The sequence below is a fragment of the Lithobates pipiens genome, unplaced genomic scaffold (genome assembly GCF_037356315.1).
Source record: "Lithobates pipiens isolate NorthernLeopardFrog02 unplaced genomic scaffold, aLitPip1_a1.2 Scaffold_18, whole genome shotgun sequence".
In the NCBI taxonomy this organism is placed as follows: Eukaryota; Metazoa; Chordata; class Amphibia; order Anura; family Ranidae; genus Lithobates; species Lithobates pipiens.
The window spans coordinates 83,341,226-83,363,587 of record NW_027507758.1 but is presented as its reverse complement, the minus strand read 5'-3'; the positions used below and the strand labels follow the sequence as shown (position 1 = coordinate 83,363,587).

The window sequence follows — 22,362 nt, the reverse complement described above, 5'->3', positions numbered from 1 at the left end:
CTGCCAATACTCTGCAACACTGTGCAATACTCTGCAATACTCTGCCAATACTCGTCAATACTCTGCAACACTGTGCAATACTCTGCAACACTCTGCCAACACTCTGCCAATACTCGCCAATATTTGCCAATACTCGCCAATACTCGCCTATACTTGCCTATACTTGCCTATACTTGCCTATACTCTGTAATACATTTTTAACAGAAACAAATAATTTTTTTTTTTTACCAATTTTTTTTATTTATAGCGCACAAAATAAAAAACCCAGCAGTGATTAAATACCACCAAAAGAAAGTTCTATTTGTGTGAAAAAAAGGACAAGAATTTCATATAGGTACAGTGTTGCGTGACTAATTGTCATTCAAAAAGTGGGAGCGCCAAAAGCTGAAAATTGGTCTGGTTAGGAAGGGGGTTTAAGTGCCTAGTGGTCAAGTGATTAATATAGTTTCGTTTTGTGCAACTGGACTGTTTTTTTGCTGCACCACCGCTCTGTACCTACCCACAAGCTGATCGGAGGAGAAAGCAGAGTGACAGGCATATGATCTGATCAGTTTGCTGCTTTCGCTTTCATTGATCAGTCACAGCCTGGGGGCGGATCAATGACAGTCTGGGCTCAGAGGAAGTGAGTTGAATGATGCTGGCTGTCAGGCTGAGGACATCTAGTGGTGGAATAGAAGTACGGTGAGTTATAATTCTAAACTGAAGCTGAAGATTGCAGCAAAAAACTTTATTTTTTTAATTTGATCTTTAACCGCTTCAGCCCCGGAAGATTTTACCCCCTTCCTGACCAGAGCACTTTTTGCGATTCAGCACTGTGTCGATTCAACTGACAATTGTGCGGACATGCGACGTTGCACCCAAACAAAATTGACATCCTTTTTTTCCCACAAATAGAGCTTTCTTTTGGTGGTATTTGATCACCTCTGTGGTTTTTATTTTTTTGCACTATAAACAAAAAAAGAGCGACAATTTTGAAAAAGAACACAATATTTTTTACTTTTTGCTATAATAAATATCCCCAAAAATATATAAAAACATTTTTTTTCCTCAGTTTAGGCCGATACATATTCTTCTACATATTTTTGGTAAAAAAAAATCGCAATAAGCGTATATTTATTGGTTTGCGCAAAAGTTATAGCGTCTACAAAATAGGGGATAGTTTTATGGCATTTTTACTATTAATTTTATTTTTTACTAGTAATGGCGGCGATCTGCGATTTTTTTATCGGGACTGCGACATTATGGTGGATACATCGGACAATTTTAACACATTTTTGGGACCACTGTCATTTATACAGCGACCAGTGCTATAAAAATGCATTGATTACTGGAAAAATGTCAGGCAGGGAAATGGTTAACACTAGGGGGTGATCAAGGGGTTAATTGTGTTCCCTAGTGTGTGTTCAAACTGAAGGGGGGAGGGGACTGTGTAGGGGAGATGACAGATTGCTGTTCATACTCTGTAGGAACAGATGATTTGTCTCTTCTCTCCTCAGAGACCTGGAGACTGTGTGTTTACACACACAGATCCCGGTTCTCCATGTGTCAGAAGCGATCACGGGAGCCCGGCAGTGATCGCGACCACCGGGCACTCGCATCGGCTAGTGGTCGAGCAGATCGTGCGCATGCCCCTAGTGGCCACAGGGCGAAGCGACGTCATATAACGTTGTTTCGTCCAGCCATGCCATTCTGCCGCAGTACAACTGCGGCGGCTGGTCAGCAAGTGGCTAAAGAGTAACTCCAAAACATTTCCCTCTGGGTGATCTATGTGCATTACAAGAATGTTAACAAGCTTTGTTGCAGATTCCAACCTTTTGTTATTCTGAAGAAATTCCTGTGTTTGTCTGTGTCCATGTGAAAAGTGTATCTAATGGGAGTGGTTTTATAATTATAAATCAGCTGCTTGCTGCACCTGCAGGGCTTTAATGAGGAAAATCGCAGGGTATTGCATCTCTTTAGATGTGATTTCCTATTAGGAGTATCTCACCAAAAATGTTGCAGGGGATGCCTAAAATCTGACTTGTATCTTAGTGCAGACTTCTGGGAAAATTGGTGAGCCAATCACACAAGCAGGAAATTATGTTTCTGGGGGGGGGTGTTCTGTACACACTCTGTGTACAGAACACCTCTAGGTAGCCATATTGTACTGCATTTTACAGAAAATGACAGAGCTGCAGATTGAAAAGTAAAGATAATTTTCAATAACATTCAATTAAAATATGACTTGTGTCACAATTGCATATATTATATTTTATTCATTTAATATTTTGTCCCCACGAAAGTGGTGTTACCCTTTAATGGACTCTTCATTTTTATCTTGCTGTTTGTTTTGAATTGGAACTTGACATATTCCCTTTAACCTCTTGGTGTCCGCGCTATAGCCAAATGACGGCCACAGTGCGCACCTGAATTTTCGGGAGGCCGTCATATGATCACAAGTCACTGAGACTCGGGTGATCACAGTTCCCGATCCCGGCCCCTTACCATGTGATCAGCTGTCAGCCAATGACAGCTGATCACATGATGTAAACAAAAGCTCAGTCACTGGCTTATGTGCAAGGGAAATCGGTCCCGAAGAGGAAGAGGCAATTCTGCCTCACCTGTGCCACCAGTACACCCTGCCAGTGCGCACAGTGCCCGCCAGCATCACCTATCAATGCCCACAAGTGCCACCTATCAATGCCAACCAGTGGTGCCAATCAGTGCCACCTAGCAGCGCTGCCTATCAGTGTAACCAGTGCCAATCAGTGCCAATTATTGCCACCCATCAGTGCCCATCACTGCCACCCATCAGTGCCCATCACTGCCACCCATCGGTGCCCATCAATGCCGCCTCATCGGCGTACATCAATGAAGGAGAAAAATTACCTGTTTGCAAAATTTTATAACAAAATAAAAAAAATATAGATATTTTTTTAATTCGGTCTTTTTACATTTTTTAACAAAAATGAATAACCGCAAAGGTGATCAAATACCACCAAAAGAAAGCTCTATTTGTGGGAAAAAAATGATAACAATTTCATTTGGGTACAGTGTTGTATGACCGCGCAATTGTCATTCAACGTGCATCAGCGCTAAAAGCTGAAAAAATGGTCTGGACAGGAGGGGGGTTTAAGTGCCCAGTAAGCAAGTGGTTAAATAAGCTAAGAAAATATGAAATTCATAGTAAAAATATGCAAATAAACAATTTATCCTAAAGTTGATCATATTGGGGACAGTTGAAAGTCATTCATTTTCTGGGACAATTTTCTAACACCTGGGAGTTTCTTCTGATTGGCAGTCTCTCGGTCTACCTTACAGGATGAGGTTTTATTGGTTTTCTTCTAAGCGGGGGAATGGCGTACAGCTGAACGGTGCTCTGTAAATTAGCACATCTTGCTGGCTGTGTTTTCCAGCTTCGTGCCCCTGTGTATAATGAAATAGATAACACAGATGCTCCTACATTTAATAGTTCCCCTATGCCATGGGCAAATGTGCTACAGAGTACAAAGAAAACAAAACGGAGTGGAAACTTCACCGATTTCTGCCCTTATTTTTAATATTGCGCAGGGAACAAGTTCTCTACTGGGATATACTGAAAGTGTTTGTTACCCCCAGCATTTCATATTCCTGATATGTGCCCACTGTTCTTGTATGAGAAAGTATCCTGTTCTCTCTTTTTTTTTTATTTGCTTACTCTGTGTAAAATCTCCTGTTCCTGCCAGTGCCTCTGCTTTCCTGTTAATAACTGACCACACTAAGCAAGAGAGCACACCGTGATCAGTTCTCTAGCTATGCTGGGAATACAGTGTACTCTCCTCCAATGATCAGACTTGTCCTGACACGCCCCTCTGCACAGCCATTCATTGGGAAGATTAGTGTACTGCTGTTTCTCCTCCCCTTGCTCTTTTGCAGCTGAGAACAGAGGGGATATATAAATAAGGAAAAAAAGGGTATTTAGTATTTATGCATTTTTATATCTATACAATAATGTTTTGCATTTTGTTTATATTTTAAACTGAATGGGTTGTTTTACAAGGTGATCATTTACAATCTCTTTAAATGCACATATAATCTTATGAGAAGTCTGTTGTTGAAATCCTTCACCATTGTTAAAATACAGTGTGCAATACTTTATCAATAAACCTACTGGTTCCTCAAAAAAGCGAAAAAAAGCTATTTATAATGTTTTTTGTTTTTTTTATATCTATACACAAATGTTTGCCTTTCAGTTATATTTTAAACTGAATAGGTTGCTTTACAAAATGCTCGTTTATGATCACTATAAAGTGTTTAAACCCAGGACCCTGCATTCACTATACCTGGTCTCCCACAGTACACAGAACGTGGAAATGCAATTATCTTAGTAAATATAAACTAAATACCTTTTCTCATCAGCAGTATAGATATAACTTCTATCAGTGCCTGGTTAAAGCTTGTAGGATGATTTTCCTACTGCACTGGCTGTCCTATCAGGATGCCCCTTTGTCTGGACAATGCTGATTGGCCCTGTGCTGATCACATGCACTCTCTCAAGAAAAAAAGAAAAAAAAAAACCTCTCTAGCAATACATACCAAACTGAGCATGTGCAGCCTGACTCCATAGAATCTGTGTTATCAGGAAATTATCAGGGGTCAGTGGAAGACAGGGAGTATGAGAGACAACAGGATCAAAACCCTTTTTACACAATGCAGAGGATTAACCCCTTAGGTTCCATGGTGAGTATAAAAAGCCTGCTTTACTGCATATGCAGGCTGATTTTATTGTTGTGGGTTTAGTAACACTTCAAATCCAGTGGATAAAAGGGGAGGGCCAGGGGCCAAAAGGTTGTGGAGGAAGGAGCTAGATGATGCTGGATGCTCTCTAGCCAGGAAAAGAGGTTGTCTCTATCTGACTTGCTGCAGTTTCTAATGCACACTGTACGAAGCTCACAGTGTGCAGTAAAATCAGAGTAAACAAATTCAGTACAGGAGAGTAGACCATACAACTGTGCAAGACTGAAGGGAAGTCTGGAGTTCAGATTTAATATAATGAGTCCTTACTGTGCATGTCAACCCGCCCTCTGTAAACCGAAGGAAACAATGTTATATTGCTGCTTCGTAAAATGCGTTATTTCCATATGTGCTTGTGAAGAGGTTCTGCAGTATCTGCTCTCCCTATGTACTACAGGCATACATATATATTTTTTTCTTTTCATAAAGAGAGAGTGACCTGAATTCCACTGGTGAGAATCCTTTACCCCCCAGTCACATAACCAGCAGCCTGACCCTGCTGTTGCTGCGCAAATTCTATTAAATCCTCACACTGAATAATTCCATTTATAGACACAATGTGGCAGCGGGAAGACTTGTGATAGACTATAGACTGTGCCTTGTGTCCAGCTGTGCTCGCTGGTTACATCCGATCTACTCATAGCAATGGAGTAATAACACACAGCTACACTTATGGAAAGAAAGGCCCCGCCCACTTGTTACTTTCTTTGTAAAAGGTATGCATAAAATCTGGTATAAAATACTTACAAAAAAAATGACACATGGCAAACATTGCCTAAAACACAGTATATGCTGCATTCACACCCGAGCGTTTTTTTCTGTGTTTTTATGCACGTTTTTACAGCGTTTTTGAGCATTGACGTTTTTTATTAGTCAATAGAGAAAACTATTATCTGTTGCATCATTTTTTGCTAGGTTTTTCAGCTGTTTTTTAGCTTTTTCACTAGCTTTTATTTCTTTTTTATTATTATAAATTTATTATTTACATTTTTTTTGTTAGGGTAAGGGGTTAGAGTTAAATTTAGGTTAGGATTAGGGGTTGGGGTTAGTGTTAAGTTTATGGGATAGGGTTTTGGTTAATATTTTATTTATTGTCTTATTATTATTTTTTATTTTTTATTTTTTTTTGGGTTATGGTGTTGATAATACTTCTACTACTACTACTACTAACAAATGAATAACTAAATACACAAATAAATAAAAATAATCATAAATAAATACATTAAATGCATACTATGTAATAATAAATAAATGCATACACAATTAATCCCTAACTTTAACCCCCTCACACTTAAAAAAAATAAAAATAATAATAATAATAATTTATTTAATGTATTATTTTAAGGTTAGAAATTCATTATTAATGTATTTATTATTACACATTATTATTGTGTATTTATTTATGATGATTTTAAGTTATTTGTGTATTTGTTTGTCATTTATTTATGCATATATTATAAAAAAAAAAAATGAATTAGAGCAGAAAATTGCACAGAAAATGTGTAAAAGACGTGGAAATTGCGCATTTCCATTCATTTCTATAGAAAGAACAGTTTGGGACTTTAACCACTTCAGCCCCGGACCATTTTGCTGGCCAAAGACCAGACCACTTTTTGCGATTTGGCACTGCGTCGTTTTTAATTGACAATTGCACGGTCATGCGATGTGGCTCCCAAACAAAATTGATGTCCTTTTTTTCCCACAAATAGAGCTTTCTTTTGGTGGTATTTTATCACCCCTGAGGTTTTTATTTTTTGCGCTATAAACAAAAATAGAGTGACAATTTTGAAAAAAACGCATTATTTTTTACTTTTTGTTATAATAAATATCCCAAAAAATATATAAAAAAAAATTTTTTCCCCTCAGTTTAGGCCAATACGTATTCTTCTACATATTTTTGATTAAAAAAAAAGCAATAAGGGATTATTGATTGGTTTTCACAAAAGTTATAGCGTTTACAAAATAGGGGATAGTTTTATGGCATTTTTATTAATAATTTTTTTTTTTTACTAGTAATGGAGGCGATCAGCGATTTTTATTGTGACTGCGACATTATGGCGGACACATCGGACATTTTTGACACATTTTTGGGACCATTGTCATTTATACAGCAATCACTGCTATACAATGATTCCTGTGTAAATGACACTGGCAGTGAAGGGGTTAACCAGTGGGTGGCAGTGTAGGGGTTAAGTGTTCCTAGGGGTGTGTTACTAACTGTTGGGGGCTGGGCTTTGTTTTAGTGAACACTGATCTCTGCTCCAATCACATGGAGCAGAGATCAGCGTCACTTGTTGCTAGGCAGAACGGGGAGATGCTGTTTACAACGGCATCTCTCCATTCAGCCACCCTGTGAGACGATCGTGGGTATACCCGTGGTGATCGAGTCCGCGGGACCCACGACTGGACTTACGGGGTCCCGGCCAGCACGCGAGCGTGCCGCCGGCGGTGCGCTCGCGATGGCAGGGCGGCATTAAAGATTGGACGTACCTGTACGCCAATATGCCTGCCCGTGCCATTCTGCCGACGTACATCGGCGTGCGCTGGTCGGGAACTGGTTAAATGAGGCACAGGTTAGTGCCTTCATCCCGGGATTAGGTACATTTTAAAGGAAGGTTGGGACTTTAAATGAAGCAGCTGAAATGTGGAGGTTAGGGTAAAAAAATATTTAATATCAATTCATAACAATATATGATAAAAAGTAAATTCATATATATACATATATGTACATTAGTTTAGCACAAGGTATAATCATGATAATATCGAGGTATATGTGAAAACGCATCAATCAAAATGCATACATAAACAGTAGATGGTATGTAATGCCGCGTACACACGAGCGGACTTTTCGACGGACTAGGTCCGACGGTCTTTCCGGCGGACTTTCGGGGGAGTTCCAACGGACTTTCCGAATGAACGGACTTGGCCACACACAATCACACCAAAGTCTGATGGATTCGAACGTGATGACGTACGACCGAACTATAATAAGGAAGTTCATAGCCAGTAGCTAATAGCTGCCCTAGCGTCGGTTTACACACGAACGGATTTCTCGGTCCGGCGGAGTTCCGGTGGGAAAATGTAAAGCATGTTCTATTTCTAAAGTCCGCCGGATTTTTGGCAAGCAAAGGTCCGATGGAGCCCTCACAAGATCGAATTGTCCGATGGACCCGTTCCTTCGGACCTTTGCTGTCAAAAAGTCGGGTCGTGTGTACGCGGCATAAAGCAGTAATGTAGCCTGCAAATGAGGCTCTTTCTATGGCAATAAAAATGCGGAAAATCTTTTTTTTGAGCTTCAGACGTTTTGCTTCAGGCAACGTGCAGTGGAGATGTGAACCATCTCCATAGAGAATTGATTTTTTTCTTCTCCATCACTTTGGAGCTTTCAAGGTAAGAAACGCTGAGGTGTGAATTGGGCCTTAGAATAAGGCTAGATTCACACCTATGCATGTCAGGAACATAAAATTGAGCGCTTTACCTGCGCACATAGAAACGTGTTATGCAGCGACTATCAGTGATGCCTATCATTGCCATCTAGCAGTGCCAATCAGTGCCACGTATCAGTGCAGCCTCATCAGTGCCCATCAATGAAGCCTATGAGTGGCGATCAGTGCAGCCTCATCAGCGCACTTCAGGGAAGGAGAAAAATTACTTATTTACAAAATATATAATACAGAAAAAAAAGTTTCTGTTAAGTTTTCTGTATTTTTTTGGTTGGTTTAGCAAAAAAAAAAAACATTGGCGATTAAATACCACCAAAAGAAAGCTCTATCGGTCTCAAAATTTTGTTTGGGTACAGTGTTGACCACGCAATTGTCATTCAAAGTGCGACAGCGCCAAAAGCTGAAAATTGACTTGGGCAGGAAGGGGGTAAAACTGCCCAGTAGGCACGTGGTTAAAGAACGCTGCTAATAAAAAAATATTAAAAACTACTTATAAAATGACATTAACATGTTAAAGCAAGATTAATACAAGATTTTAGTGACTGGCTCTACTACATTTACAGTATATGTGGCGGGACTGCGTTGGGCAGCTATTTCCAGCACAGCCCCAGAGCATGACAAGGCGAAATATATGTGAACCATTCCATGCTTAAATTGATAATATATCAAGAAATATATAAAAGAAAAAAGGGAAAAGCAGCTAGCACAAGGTAAAAGACACACAACCTTCCTGTAACGGGCAGCGGTATTTACAGGAATATGTGAAGCAATGTGTTATATAAAATAAACACATATAAAAAAACAACAAAAATTAATTAGTCCAGTAACAATTAGTGCTCATAAAAGTCCACAAGAGTACAGGAGGTGTTTCAAAACTCCAGAAAGAAAGCTCCTAGAAATCCAATAGAGACAGGACTGAGGTTGGATGCTTACTGGAACCCAATGGCTCCCACATAACTTAAAAGCTAAAAGTGCTTTAGGGATAAACCCCAAACATGGCCACAGTAAGTGGTGCGATCCAGCTAGTGCCTCCAGCTTCACTCCCATATATTAGAAATATGCAACATATAAATGCTCATATTGCAATATATTCCTAAAATGTCATTTATTATGATAAAGGAGTGCACTCATATTCCATTAAAACAAACCAGCATCAATAGTCAGTAAGCCAAGTCAACAGGGGCGGACTGACAACTCATGGGGCCCCCGGGCAATAGGAGATTATGGGGCCCCCAGGCAATCAAAGATTATGGGGCCACACAGTATACACAAACACACACACACAGTATACAATCACACAGTATACACAGACATGTTTCTATTGGCTGAGAAGGTACTGGAGAGGTGGGGCAGCTATAATCTCTGGATTTTTAGACCAAAAGGATGTCGGTAAGGCACATTTCAGAGACAGATGTGAATAAAACAGAGTTTTACATACTGTTCCTGGTTTTACTGAGGCTGGCAACCCTGATGGGGCCCCCTAGTGGCCTGGGGCCCTCGGGCAGTGCCCGAGTGGCCGAATGGTCAGTCTGCCCCTGCAAGTCAAAGAAGGTATTGGACCTCTTAGCCCTTGTACACACGGTCGGACATTCTGACACAGTGGCGTAACTAGAACCTTCAGGGCTCCGATGCAAGAAACCATGAAGGGCCCCCCTGAACCCCAGCCAGGGCCCTTCCCTCCGAGTCCGGCAGTGGAACTCCAGGGCGTGGTCACAGGTATGACCTTTGTGAGCCCTGTAGTTCCACCACTGGTATCAGTAGTTTTTTTTTAATTATTTTATTTTTTTTATTTTTAGGTGCCCCATTGGGGGACTGTCCTTAGGCAGGATGGGGTCCCTGTCCCCAGAAGAGATGAGGTCCTTTTCTCCAGGGCAGATGAAGTTACTGCCCCCAGGTGAGAAGGAATCCCTGTCCCCAGGGGAGATGGGTGTCCCTGTCCCCACGTGAGAAGGGGCCCCTGTCAGGGGGAGATGGAGGGGGTAAGTAATGGTGTGTGGGGGATGGGGTCCTCTCACTCACCATGACCAAGCTGCAGGCCGCGCACTCATCCATGTTGGCCTGGGCTCCATCCAGTGTGCTGGACGGGTGATCAGCATATCTCCCAGAAAGATGTTTCATCATCTGTGTATGACGGGGAGGAGGGGGGCTAGCAGACAAGCCTGCAGTGTCCTCCGGGGAGCCGGTGTTCTGGCAGATAGAGTCCTGCCATCCTATAGTGTCCGCCCCGTACTGCGCATGCGCAGTACGGGGCAGAAGAAGCTTCGGAAAATCTCTGAAGATGAACGACGCCTATGCCGTGAGTGGAGGTGGTAGCCCCACCATCCAAGCGGACATAGGGATGGGAAAATTAGAGGGCCCCTCACGGGCGAGCTTCGCTCGCCAAGCTTCGGGCTCGGCCTCGCTGCGCTCGGCTCTTTTATATTCCTACTCTATGTCCACTTGGATGGTGGGGCTAGAACCTAGACTCATGGCGCAGGCGCCGTTCATCCTCGGCTGTTTTCGGAATCTGTGTGTGCGCAGTACACAGCGGACACTATCCGATGGGGGACCATATATGATAGGACACCGGCTCTCATAGGGCTGCACTGCATCTGTGTGCTTAAAGTTTGTTTACCCGGGAGAAGTATGCAGTGAAGTGTGGGCCGGACTCAGGGGGGGGGGGCGGGACTCTGACTGGGGAGAACAGACATCGGACTGAGCGGCAATGCATGGAGCAGGAGAGGGGTACTCTGAGGAGCCAGCCGAGGACACAGGTCATGCTTGGAATGCACAACTAAAGAGCAGCCAGTGCGATAGTTGAGCATGGAGCTCTGCTAGTCACCCTCCACCTCCAGCCACCCGTGTGCATGGTGCACTGGTACCCCTAGCTGCCTATGCTGCTGCCGGCCATATGTAGAGGGGGCTTCATGGGCCCCCTGCAGCACAGGGCCCAGTTGCAGTTGCGACTGCTGCACCCCCTAAAGTTACGCCCCTGTTCTGACAACCAAATCCGTTGGATTTTGTCCGACGGATTTTGTCCGAAACTGTTGCATACACACGGTCGGGCAAAGTTGTCGGAAAATCCGATTGTACATAACGTGATGACATTATTTTGTTACGACGGGACTACGTTCAGGCTAGTAGCCAATAGCTTTGGTCTAGGAATTTGTTCTGAGCATGCCTGGCACTTTGTCCGTCGGAGTAGGCTACACATGATCGGAGTATGTCCAATCAGAGCATGTTTTGTTGGAAAATTTTATAAACAAGTTGGAAAACTTGGTCCGTCGGATATTCAGATGGAAACAGTGCGATGGAGACCACACATGGTCGGATTATCTGACAATATGGTCCGATCGGACACATTCCATCGGAATCTCCGACCGTGTGTACAAGGGATTAGATTAGATCCACACTTTAGAACAGAAACATAAGTCAATTCCATCCATCAGCGACTTTGTGGGTCACTAGAATGCCTAGAAAGAAAAATGAGGGATACGTTTGGTATTATGCACACCGGTTTTATGAACATCGAAATACATGTGGTTGTTTTTTTTTGTATAATCAGTATTTATTGCAAAATGACAGAAACAGAAACATTAAAACAAGACAGGTTCAACATCTCGTATAAGTGCAAAACCCTTTTGGCCTCGTAAAGCCGCATAGGGGTTATTTTAACAATGTATGGGTTGAACAAACATACATACATAAAGAGGGAGAATCCTAAGAGAAGGAAAGTGTCGTGGGTACACTTGTAGTGGGTAGACTATTCATGACCAAATAATTTCAAGGGCGACAAGAGTTTAGTAGGCGTTGGGACTGTTCTGGCGCTAAGAATTTATCTGAAGTGTGGGCAATATCCTGTCGCTGGGGTAGAGGGGATGTGGTTGGTTTTTAACTAAAGCCCCATACACACTATTAGTTTTTTCTTCAGGTTTACCAAAACCATGTAGTAGAATGCCTGCCTGATTGCATACAAATTAAAACTCTTAAAGAGGAGCTGCACCTAAAAAAAAATATTAAAAGCCAGCAGCTACTAATATTGCAGCTGCTGACTTTTAATAAAATCACACTTACCTGTCCCAGGTTCCAGCGATGTCGGCGGCAGATGACGAGCGATCGCTCGTCTCGCTGCTGCCACCGCCGCCATCCCCTGTCAGGGAATCGGGAAGTGAAGCATGACGGCTTTACTGCCCGGTTCCCTACTGCGCATGCGCGAGTCGCGCTGCGCGTCTCTTATGGTCCCCCGCTGTGTCTCTGGGAACTGTGTGTTTCCCAGAACACAACGGGGGGGCGGAGCGTCTGCGGGGGTCTGCGGCGGTCTGGCCGGAAGTGGGTGCAGTTACCTGGATTATCCAGGTAACTGCACCCCCCTCCCCCCTGAAAGGTGCCGATTGTGGCACCGGAGGGGGGGAGGGATAAGATTAGCGGAACTTCCCCTTTAGGGTGAAGAACCGCTTTAAGGTTCGACATCATATTATATGGTTTTGGTAAATCTGAAGGAAAAAATCAGCAGAAAAACTGATAGTGTGTATGGGGCTTAAGGCATTAACTCTTTAAAGTCCACATTTTTCAATGAGTTAGCGTGACTCAAAATGTGCACTACCAAACGGTGGAGGAGAACGTTAAAGGGTTAAGAAAACAACAAACTCATGCCATGTCGATAGGCTGTTGGTGTGGGACAAATCTGTGTTAGACACTTCTACAACTGCCTGAGAGTTTCAGAAATTCTATGCTTCTTTTATAAGAACTTCCAGCTTCTACTTCTTCTCTGTCTCTGACATCCAACGAAGTCATCACATAAAACAGGGGTGCTCAACTTTTTGAAGAGCATGGGCCACTTAAGTGATTTTGCAACCGGTCATGGGCCACAATGAAATGAAATGGTTCAGAATTAAGAAATTCTTATTTTGAATAGCATAATGAAGATTTTATACAACAATCAGGATCATCGTTTTTGGAAAGAAACTGTTTTATGAATAAAAAAATAAAAAATAAATTCTAGAGTTAGCCTGATTTTTTTTTGTATAATGTGAAAGATGATGTTACGCTGATTAAATAGATACCTAACATGTCATGTTTTAGAATTGCGCACACTTGTGGAATGGCGCCAAACTTCAGTATGTAAAAATCTCCATAGGCAACGCTGTAACTATTTTTACAGGTTACATGAGTTAGGCCCCTTTCACACGGGACAAATCCGTAATGATCCGCCCTGTGATGATCGCTCCGTTTATGCCCGTTGAGCCGGCGGATGACAGGACGGTCCCGGCACACTGTGCAGGGACCGCCCTGTCAGATCTTCGCTCTCCCCTACGGGGGGATCGGATGAGCACGGACCGTCTGTCCGTGTTCATCCGATCCACTCCGCAGACGGATAGAAAAATAGGATTTTCCTCCATCTGCATAATCGGACAATAGCGGAGACGGACGATATCGGGTGTCTGCGGATGTTCATCCGCTGACACTCGCTATCCCATAGGAATGCATGCATGTCCGTATTTCATCTGAAAACAGATGGATGCAATACGGACATACGGTCCGCATGTGTGAAAGGGGCCTTACAGAAAAGGTCTAGTGCTAGAATTATTGCTCTCGTTCTAACGTTTGCAGCATATGTAACCTGTCTATATCTGTCTCTGATACTAGCCAGTGCCTCACCAGCCACTGACCTCACCGCACGTCCCTGGACTACATCAGTTGTTTACACTGATCAACCTTGCTTCATGGTGAAGCACGTGATAATACCATCAGAGCCCTTAGTGTTCCACATTGGGCGAAGCATGGCCCTGAGAAAGCTCTCTACTTGATATGGCATACTGATGCCAAAAAGGCCTTTGGCAGGGTGAACTGGATGTATATGGAATATATGACTGGAAGAGAGGGGTGGATATTATAATGGAAGCTGACCACTAGGTCCACACTGCCAAGACAAATTAAGCATTACATGGGTGGGATGAATGTATTACTCTGAGAAAAATCTGAGATATCTCAGATACTTGAAATATAATTTAGGTACCGGAAGTATGAAAGCCTTCATAGAATTTTGTACCTGTATCTAAAGATAAAGTTGTTAATTTTGGCATAGAGCATTCCAGGTAAACGACATTCATTGTCCTCCGTTTTCCGTTCCCTGATTTTTTCTTGTTTGTTCTTTTTTTTTGTAAACTTTTGATGTTCCATTTTGCATCAATCTTACTATTGTATTGATGTTGACTGTTTCCAAATTACATAAAATGGCACAGGGCACTTAGAAGTTTGAAATATACATGGTCAGCATGAGCAAATTTTATATGTTCAACTGTGTGTATCTCCGGACTGTCAGACACTATGTTTGAGATGTGCAAATCCAAAAATAGCATAGAGGCACTAATTGGTCTTGCAGGGGAGGTAGATCAAAACAGCAGCGTTGTTTTTTTTTTTTTTTGTGGTCACTTTCCGTGAAGCTCAGTCTATCTTTCTCAAGACCTGTGAGTGCCTTTATACTAGTTTTGGATTTGTATGGATTTCTTTGTGGGTGAGCACCTGGGCATTAACCTCAAAACATAGAATGCGGCACAGTGGTGTAGTGGGTAGCACTCTAGCCTAGCAGCAAAAAGGGTCACTGGTTCAAATCCCACCCATGACACTCCCTGTCAGGAGTTTGCATGTTCTCCCTGAGCATGCGTGGCATTCTTCCAGGTACTCCAGTTTCTTCCCACACTCCAAAGACATATTGGTAGGTTAATTGGCTTCTGTCTAAAATTGGCCCTAGTATATGAATGTGAGTTGGGGACCTTAGATTCTGGGCTCCTTGAGGGTAGGGTATGTGAGTGAGCAATCTATGTGTGGAGTGTTGGGTAAATTGACAGCCCTATTTGGGTAGCTTAAATAGAGATAATTGTAGACACGCACCCACACTCACTTAGGTTGGACTGGTGTCTTTATCCAACCTCACTAACTATGTAATGCAGTGGCTACCCTTGGGGCTGCTTGAGATGCACAATGCATGGCTTTTGTTAATTGTGGTTTGTACAAAACTTGTCAAAGCCTTCAAAGAAATGATTATATATAAAAAAAAAAAGACCTGACTTTTCTGTGCTTTTGCCTGTAATGTTTTTTACATTATTGACAGGTTCTCTTTATCTAAAAAAGGTTGCATATCAAAGATACAAATGTGTAGATGTGCAGAACAAAGTCAGATCACCTATTTCTTTTAATTCTGAATGTCTGTAGATTTTTTTCAGCCAACAGTTGCATGAATATAACGACATGCCATGGAATCAAGATGTCCAATCCTGCTTACTCTTCACCCCCTCCTTCTCCCCCTTCCACCGGTTTCAATTTATGTGTAATCTCTGCCTTCATTTTTCAGTGGACGGACTAGTCATTCATTTATTATCCTGCAAGACTCACATATTCATGCAATCATTTCAGTTAGATGTATGAAAAAAGAAAAAAAAAAAAAAACGCAGACTGACTGATGGAATTTTCAATAAATGTTGGCTAAAGCATCCACTTAAAAGTGATATCATAAAGAAGCAGTCCCTTGTCTTGTTATATGTCTTGGATACTCCAACAGTGAGATCTACTCGCTATAAATCCTGACTTCCTGTGTTCCTGTCTGACTTAAGGGGTTATTTACAAACGGCAAATCCACTTTGCACTTCAAGTGCACTTGGAAGTGCAGTCACTCTAAATCTAAGGGGTAGATCTGAAATGAGGGGAAGCTCTGCTAATTTTATCATCCAATCATGTGCAAGCTAAAATGCTGTTTTTTATTGTCCTTGCTTGTCCCCCTCGGATCTACAGCGACTGCACTTTCAAGTGCACTTGCAGTGCAAAGTGGATTTGCCTTTAGTAAATAACCCCCTTTGTGTTTTCCATCTCCTTTTATATTCTCCATAATATAAAATATAATATCCATCAGGGATGATGGGAACCCCTCATAATGGGCACTCTTTCACACTGGGGGCCAAAAAGTGGTAAAAATAGGCAACCCTCCACTCGGCTGCCACCTAAAACCTAACCCAGCTGGACAGGGGTGTACACATTCTAATGCTCCCAATGCTTTGCATCGTGGTAAAGTTAACAGGGCCGCACCACCATTCAAACTCATACATTCAAGTCAACAGGCCTGCAACCGTGTGCCAAATGCTTTTCAGTGATGGCCACAGTGTGAACTTAAGCCTCGTACGCACGATCGGATTTTCCACAGACCAAACCTTGGACTTTTGTCTGAAGGAGCGTGCCTGGATTTTGTCTAGCATACAAACGGCAAGGAATTGTCGGCCAACAAACACTAACCTAGTGACTTGGTTTTTCAGCTCTTTAGCACCACCCTTTGGGCTCCTTCTGATAATTTCATGTTAGTATAAGATTGGTGTGGTGAGTGTTGATTCGCGCTTTTTATTTCACAGTTTTCATTTAGCCCTTTTCAGTCTGCGCTTTCAGTTCACTATTTTCAGTTTGTTTCTGAACGGCCGTTCGTCAACCAGACATGTTGCGGAATCAGAGGAGATAACATGTTATTTATTATTGGCCTTGGAGTTCTTGCTTTGACCCAAGTCCAGTTCAGGAACAGGAGGAGGAGGGTTTCTTGGACCAAAAATTGTTTGCTTTATTAATCATGACCAATTATGTCATATGCCTTTGCTGCGGGAGCTCCAGGAGAATAATCCAGATGATTTTCGGAATAGCTTCAATATTATTACATTAAATAAAGAAGAAGAGAATGTGCGCTGCATTTCGAGATTTCATAATTTGCCACGTCATGAATGTTAATTCTCCATTACGACCGCTCGTTCACAAGACCGACTGCTTCCAGCTCATCCTTGCTTCCGAGCATGCATATTTGTACTTTGGACTTATGTCCGACGGACTTGTGTATACATGCTCGAAAAATCCCACAACAGACATTTGCCTGCGGAAAATTTTAAAGCCTGCCATCCAACATTTGTCTGCAAAAAATCCAACAACAATTGTCCGATGGGTCAGATTTTCCGCCAACAACCTGTCATCACACATTTCCTGTTGGAAAATCCGATCGTGTGTACGCAGCTTAAGTCATATGGTCCAAAAGGAGATAGAAGAGACTGTCAGGTGCTTTAATTCTCCAGCATCCACCAAAAACTAAATTCTTAGGTTTGGGTGGACTGACCCTGTTTTTCCCAAACGATCAATGCCACCTGGCACCTGCTATAGCTGGCAACACTGATCATTGTATTCTGACGGTGAGGAAGGCTCCCTGCTATCAGAATACAATACCACAGGAAGAGGGATTCCCCCATTTACATCAAGTGTGTGCATGGGGGAAGTAAGGCATTTTCTTTTGTTAAACTCGCTGGTTAAAAAATACATAATGTATAGGCTGCTAACCTTACCTTCCACATCTCCGAGTGTGATGTCACCACCCTACCAGGAAGATTTTTGAGGAATGCAGAGCAGGCGAAATCTCTTGAGAAGACATTCCAGTCAATTGCAAGAGTGTCTTCTGATTACATTTTACATACTCTATGCTCCCCAGGCTCTAGCAGGAAAAAGTGTGATGGCATCTTCGCCTAGGCACTGTGGACAGAAGATAGGGATGAGATAACTATAAACCCTTACTTATGCCTACTAATAGGGCGTGATTTGTGCAGGGAGAGTGGGACCTTGCAAGGTTGCATTTTACTGCAAGGTCCACTTTAAATATTAATGTTGGGTAACCTTGAACATTAACAATAAGGTGTGGAGTGTGGAAGAGGAAGATACACTATATTAACAAAAGTATTGGGACACCTGCCTTTACACACACATGAACTTTAATGGCATCCCAGTCTTAGTCCGTAGTGTTCAATATTGAGTTGGCCCACCCTTTACAGCTATAACAGCTTCAACTCTTCTAGGAAGGCTGTTCATAAGGTTTAGGAGTGTGTCTATGGGAATGTCTGACCATTCTTCCAGAAGCCCATTTGTGAGGTCAGGCACTGATGTGGATGAGAAGGCCTGGCTCTCTGCTGTAATTCATCCCAAAGGTGTTCTATCGGGTTGAGGTCAGTCAAGTTCCTCCACCCCGAACTCGCTCATCCATGTCTTTATGGACCTTGCTTTTGCACTGGTGCACGGTCATGTTGAAACAGAAAGGGGCCATCCCCAAACTGTTACCACAAAGTTGGGAGCATGAAATTGTTCAAAATGTCTTGGTATGCTGAAGCCTTAAGAGTTCCCTTCACTGGTACTAAAGGGCCCAAGCCCCACCCCTAAAAAACAACCCCACACCATAATCCCCCCTCCACCAAGTGATTTTGGACCAGTTCACAAAGCAAGGTCCATAAAGACATAGATAAATGAGTTTGGGGTGGAGGAACCTGACTGGTCTGCACAGAGTCCTGACCTCAACCGATAGAACACCTTTGGGATGAATTATAGTGGAGACTGCGAGCCAGGCCTTCTCGTCCACATCAGTGCCTGACCTCACAAATGCGCTTCTGGAAGAATGGTCAGACATTCCCATAGACACACTCCTAAACCTTGTGGACAGCCTTCCCAGAAGTGTTGAAGCTGTTATAGCTGTAAAGGGTGGGCCAACTCAACATTGAACCCTACGGACTTATGCCGCATACACACGGTCGGATTTTCCGACAGAAAATGTTCGATGGGAGCTTTTTTCTGAAATTCTGACCATGTGTAGGCTCCATTGGACATTTTCCATCCGAATTTCCGAAACACAAAATTTGAGATCTGGATCTCAAATTTTCCATCAACAAAATCCATTGTTGGAAATTCCGATCGTGTGTACACAATTCCGACGCACAAATTTCTGCGCATGCTCAGAATCAAGCAGAAGAGCCACACTGGCTATTGAACTTCAATTTTCTCGGCTCGCCGTACATCACCACGTCCTTGACGTTCGGAATTTCCGACAACATTGTGTGACCGTGTGTATGCAAGACAAGTTTGAGCCAACATGTCTGATCGTGTGTACGCGGCATAAGACTGGGATGCCATTTAGTCCCCTTTCACACTGGGGCGTTTTTCAGGCATTTTTCAGGCGCTTTAGCGTTAAAAAAAAAGGCCTGTAAAGTGCTTAAAAGAAGCTGCAACGGCAATCCAAATGTAAAAGCCAGAGTGCTTTCACACTGAGGCGCTGCGCTGGCAGGGTGTCAAAAAAAGTCCTGCAAGCAGCTTCTTTGCAGCGTTTTTGGAGCGGTGAATACAACGCTCCTAAAGCGCTCCTTCCCATTGAAATCAATGGGAAGCGCCTGTAAAACACCTGAAAAGCGCTATTGGCAGCAGCGTTTTGTGGGCACTTTTAACCCTTTATTTGGCCACTAGCAGGGGTTAAAAGCGCCCCAATAACGCTAGAAAAAGGCTGGTAAAGCGCTGCTAGTTTAAGCGGTGCTTTCCGAGCGTTTTTCGGGCGCTGACATTGTGAAAGGGCTCTTAAAGCACTTGGGCTTTCACATTGGGACTTCAGATGAGGCTTCTTTCAAGCGCTTTACAGGCGCTTTTTTTAATGCTAAGACGCCTGAAAAACGCCTGAAAAACGCCACCAGTGTGAAAGGGGTCTAAAGTTCATGTGTGTGTAAAGGCAGGTTTCCCAATACTTTTGGTAATATAGTGTATATGCATCCTCTTCCAGTACTGACTTATCTTTGGATAAACAACCGGACAAGGTTTTCATTCTATTCAATCACTATTTCCCTTGAGATCTCTTGATCTGCAAATTTCGTCCTCATCGGATTGGGTAAGGGTTATCACGTCTCCCTCAACCTTTAACCTGCAGTCATGAGATAAATTCTGCCCAATCCAACCAGTTACTGATAATTGTTCTTCCTACTTTCATGTATTTTCTTTGCTCACCTTAGGCAATACTGTACTCCGGTCCCTTCTCGTAGAAGAAAGAGATGCCGTTATTAATAGCTACAGGTTAGACCCACCACTGATTCCCTTTGTTACATTTTCCTAGAATGTTACTCTTTCATCCTCTGCAATCTCAGAATATAAAAAAAATAAAAATCTGTCTAATTCCATCCTGATTAAATCTTAGAATATATATATATATATATATATATATATATATATATATATATATATATATATATATATATATATATATATAAAGAAAATCAAATATTCACCTTCTGTTAGTTGAAAAAAAACTTGAAACACACCTCTAGCAGATACACAGCCTTGATAAGTAGACAAAGACCAATCTTTAAAGTGCAATCAATTAGCAGTCACGTATCGTTGGTCTACCTATGTCAAATGGATAAAGAGTGAAATCTGGTTGCTCCGGGTTACACGCTGCTTCCGCTGTCTTAGCCTATTCGGGGAGCTTTGCAAAAAAACTAATCTCCGTGCATATGAAATCAGAAGACTAGATAGATTTCTTGATGTTACCAATGTTTCCATTTCATCAGAGCTGGCAAAGGCAACCTGTAGCTGTTGATGAACCACAAGTACCAGTATAAACCAAGACTGAGGACTATGCATCCACAGATAAGCTAGCCATGAATCAGTTGTGAAGGCACACTGGGACTTACAGTTCCTAAGAGATTCAGGAAGAGATGTAATAAGCTTATTTCATGTCCTGGCCACAATTTCTAATAACACCACACCCTGAAAGAGCACTGATAAAACACATATAGCATACAGGTATGGCTATTGCATGCCTTGTAATAACTCTACAAGGCTTCTGCACATTTTCCAGCACAGCGCAAAAGAATTGGGACCCACTTGTCAGTCTCATCAACAGACCTCAATGGCATTTGTAGATATTTTTTTTTTCCCCCCTCAATGTGACATCACATCTCTAATCATCTGCCCCGAACAGCTGTCTCTATTACCTTCTTTAAATGACAATCCTGTATTCAGGGCATGACAACTGACAAATAGCATGCTGAGACTGGTGGTTCCCCCCTAGTGGCACAGCCAAAGACTCAACCGGAGGACAGAACAAACTTTCTAGAGATGGTTGCCTAAGATGCAAAGAATCAAGCATGCCAGTCCCAAAACCTTTCACCCACCAGCTGCTGAATTTAAAGGGACAAGACACTTACCCAGCCCTGGCACAAAAGTATTGAGGAAAAGGCAGATGACAGCCACTGGGAATGGCATATAAGGGATGGCAGCTCTCAGGGGTCCCTTCTTCTCTCTGACTTGTACCACCACCCCACTGGCAGAGGTACCCTTGCCTACCACATCCCCTTCCTTGAGATCCATGCTGCCCCTCAGGTGTGGGTGAAGAGCAGGCAAGGAGACGTGGGTGCTGGAGTTTGGTGTGGGGTCAAATGCCGAGAGAGTATGAGGATTTCTCAGTGCTACTCGCTCTCTCTCCCTCTCCTTCCTCCTCCTTCTTCTACTGCTGCTCTTCCTCCTCCTCCTCCTCCCTCAGAACACACAGCTTGGGGAGTCTCAATCAGACACACAGCCCACTAATGTCATATATTATTATAGCAATCACTAGGAAGCTACATGCTATACACTACAAGCTGCGCTCTTTCCGCCTTTGCATGGTGAATTGCCACTGTTCCGTCCCTCACGTGTGCCTTTTATGGGATTTTCTTTGTACTATAATTACACACGCATGCTTGAGTAAAAATCTTTGGAACAATGTGCAATAAGAAAGCATTATTTTGCTGAGCAGAGATTGTGCTTTTGTTGTCTTTTTTTTTTCTTTCTTTTTACTATGCTTCTAGCTGCTTCCTGCAAGTGACCAGTGCAAAAAGATTTTGTGGGATAGTTCAGAAAATAGGGCACGGAGCAAATCGTTGAATAGAACATGCAATGGCTCAAGCAGCCAATCAGAATTTATCTTTCTGATTTTAAAATAGCCCCGTCGGTGCACCCCATGTGGCCCATAGACTATGTGTGACCCTTTGGGCTTCCTTTGGGAACCCAGAGGATAGTAGCCTGTGTTTCGGTGCCTACTCAAGCCAGTAAAATAAAAATATTCTAATAGCTGTTTCATTTGTTTCATTCACACCATCTTACTGTTTCCTGTTCACTAAATGAATACTATTTTAGTCAACTAAAATACGACTAAAACTAAAACAATTGAGATGTCTAAAATACGACTAAAACTACAATGGCATTTTAGTCAAAAGACTAAAATGGGACTAAAACTAAAATACCATTTTAGTCAAAAGACTATGATTAAAACTAAATTGAAATTTGACTTTAAAATGAACACCAGTCTGCAGTGCATGTTCATACCTCAATACCATAA

General features: G+C 42.5%; 1 protein-coding gene across 1 annotated transcript in view; it reads right to left on the bottom strand.

Moving 5' to 3' along the window:
- Positions 1-21,554, bottom strand: part of STUM (stum, mechanosensory transduction mediator homolog) — a 120,461-nt gene extending 98,907 nt beyond the window's left edge. Inside the window, exon 1 of the mRNA XM_077485858.1 lies at positions 21,194-21,554. Coding sequence (XP_077341984.1) covers positions 21,194-21,356 — 163 coding nt within the window. The 5' untranslated portion in view covers positions 21,357-21,554. The remainder of the gene's footprint in view (positions 1-21,193) is intronic.
- Positions 21,555-22,362: the final 808 nt, after the last annotated feature.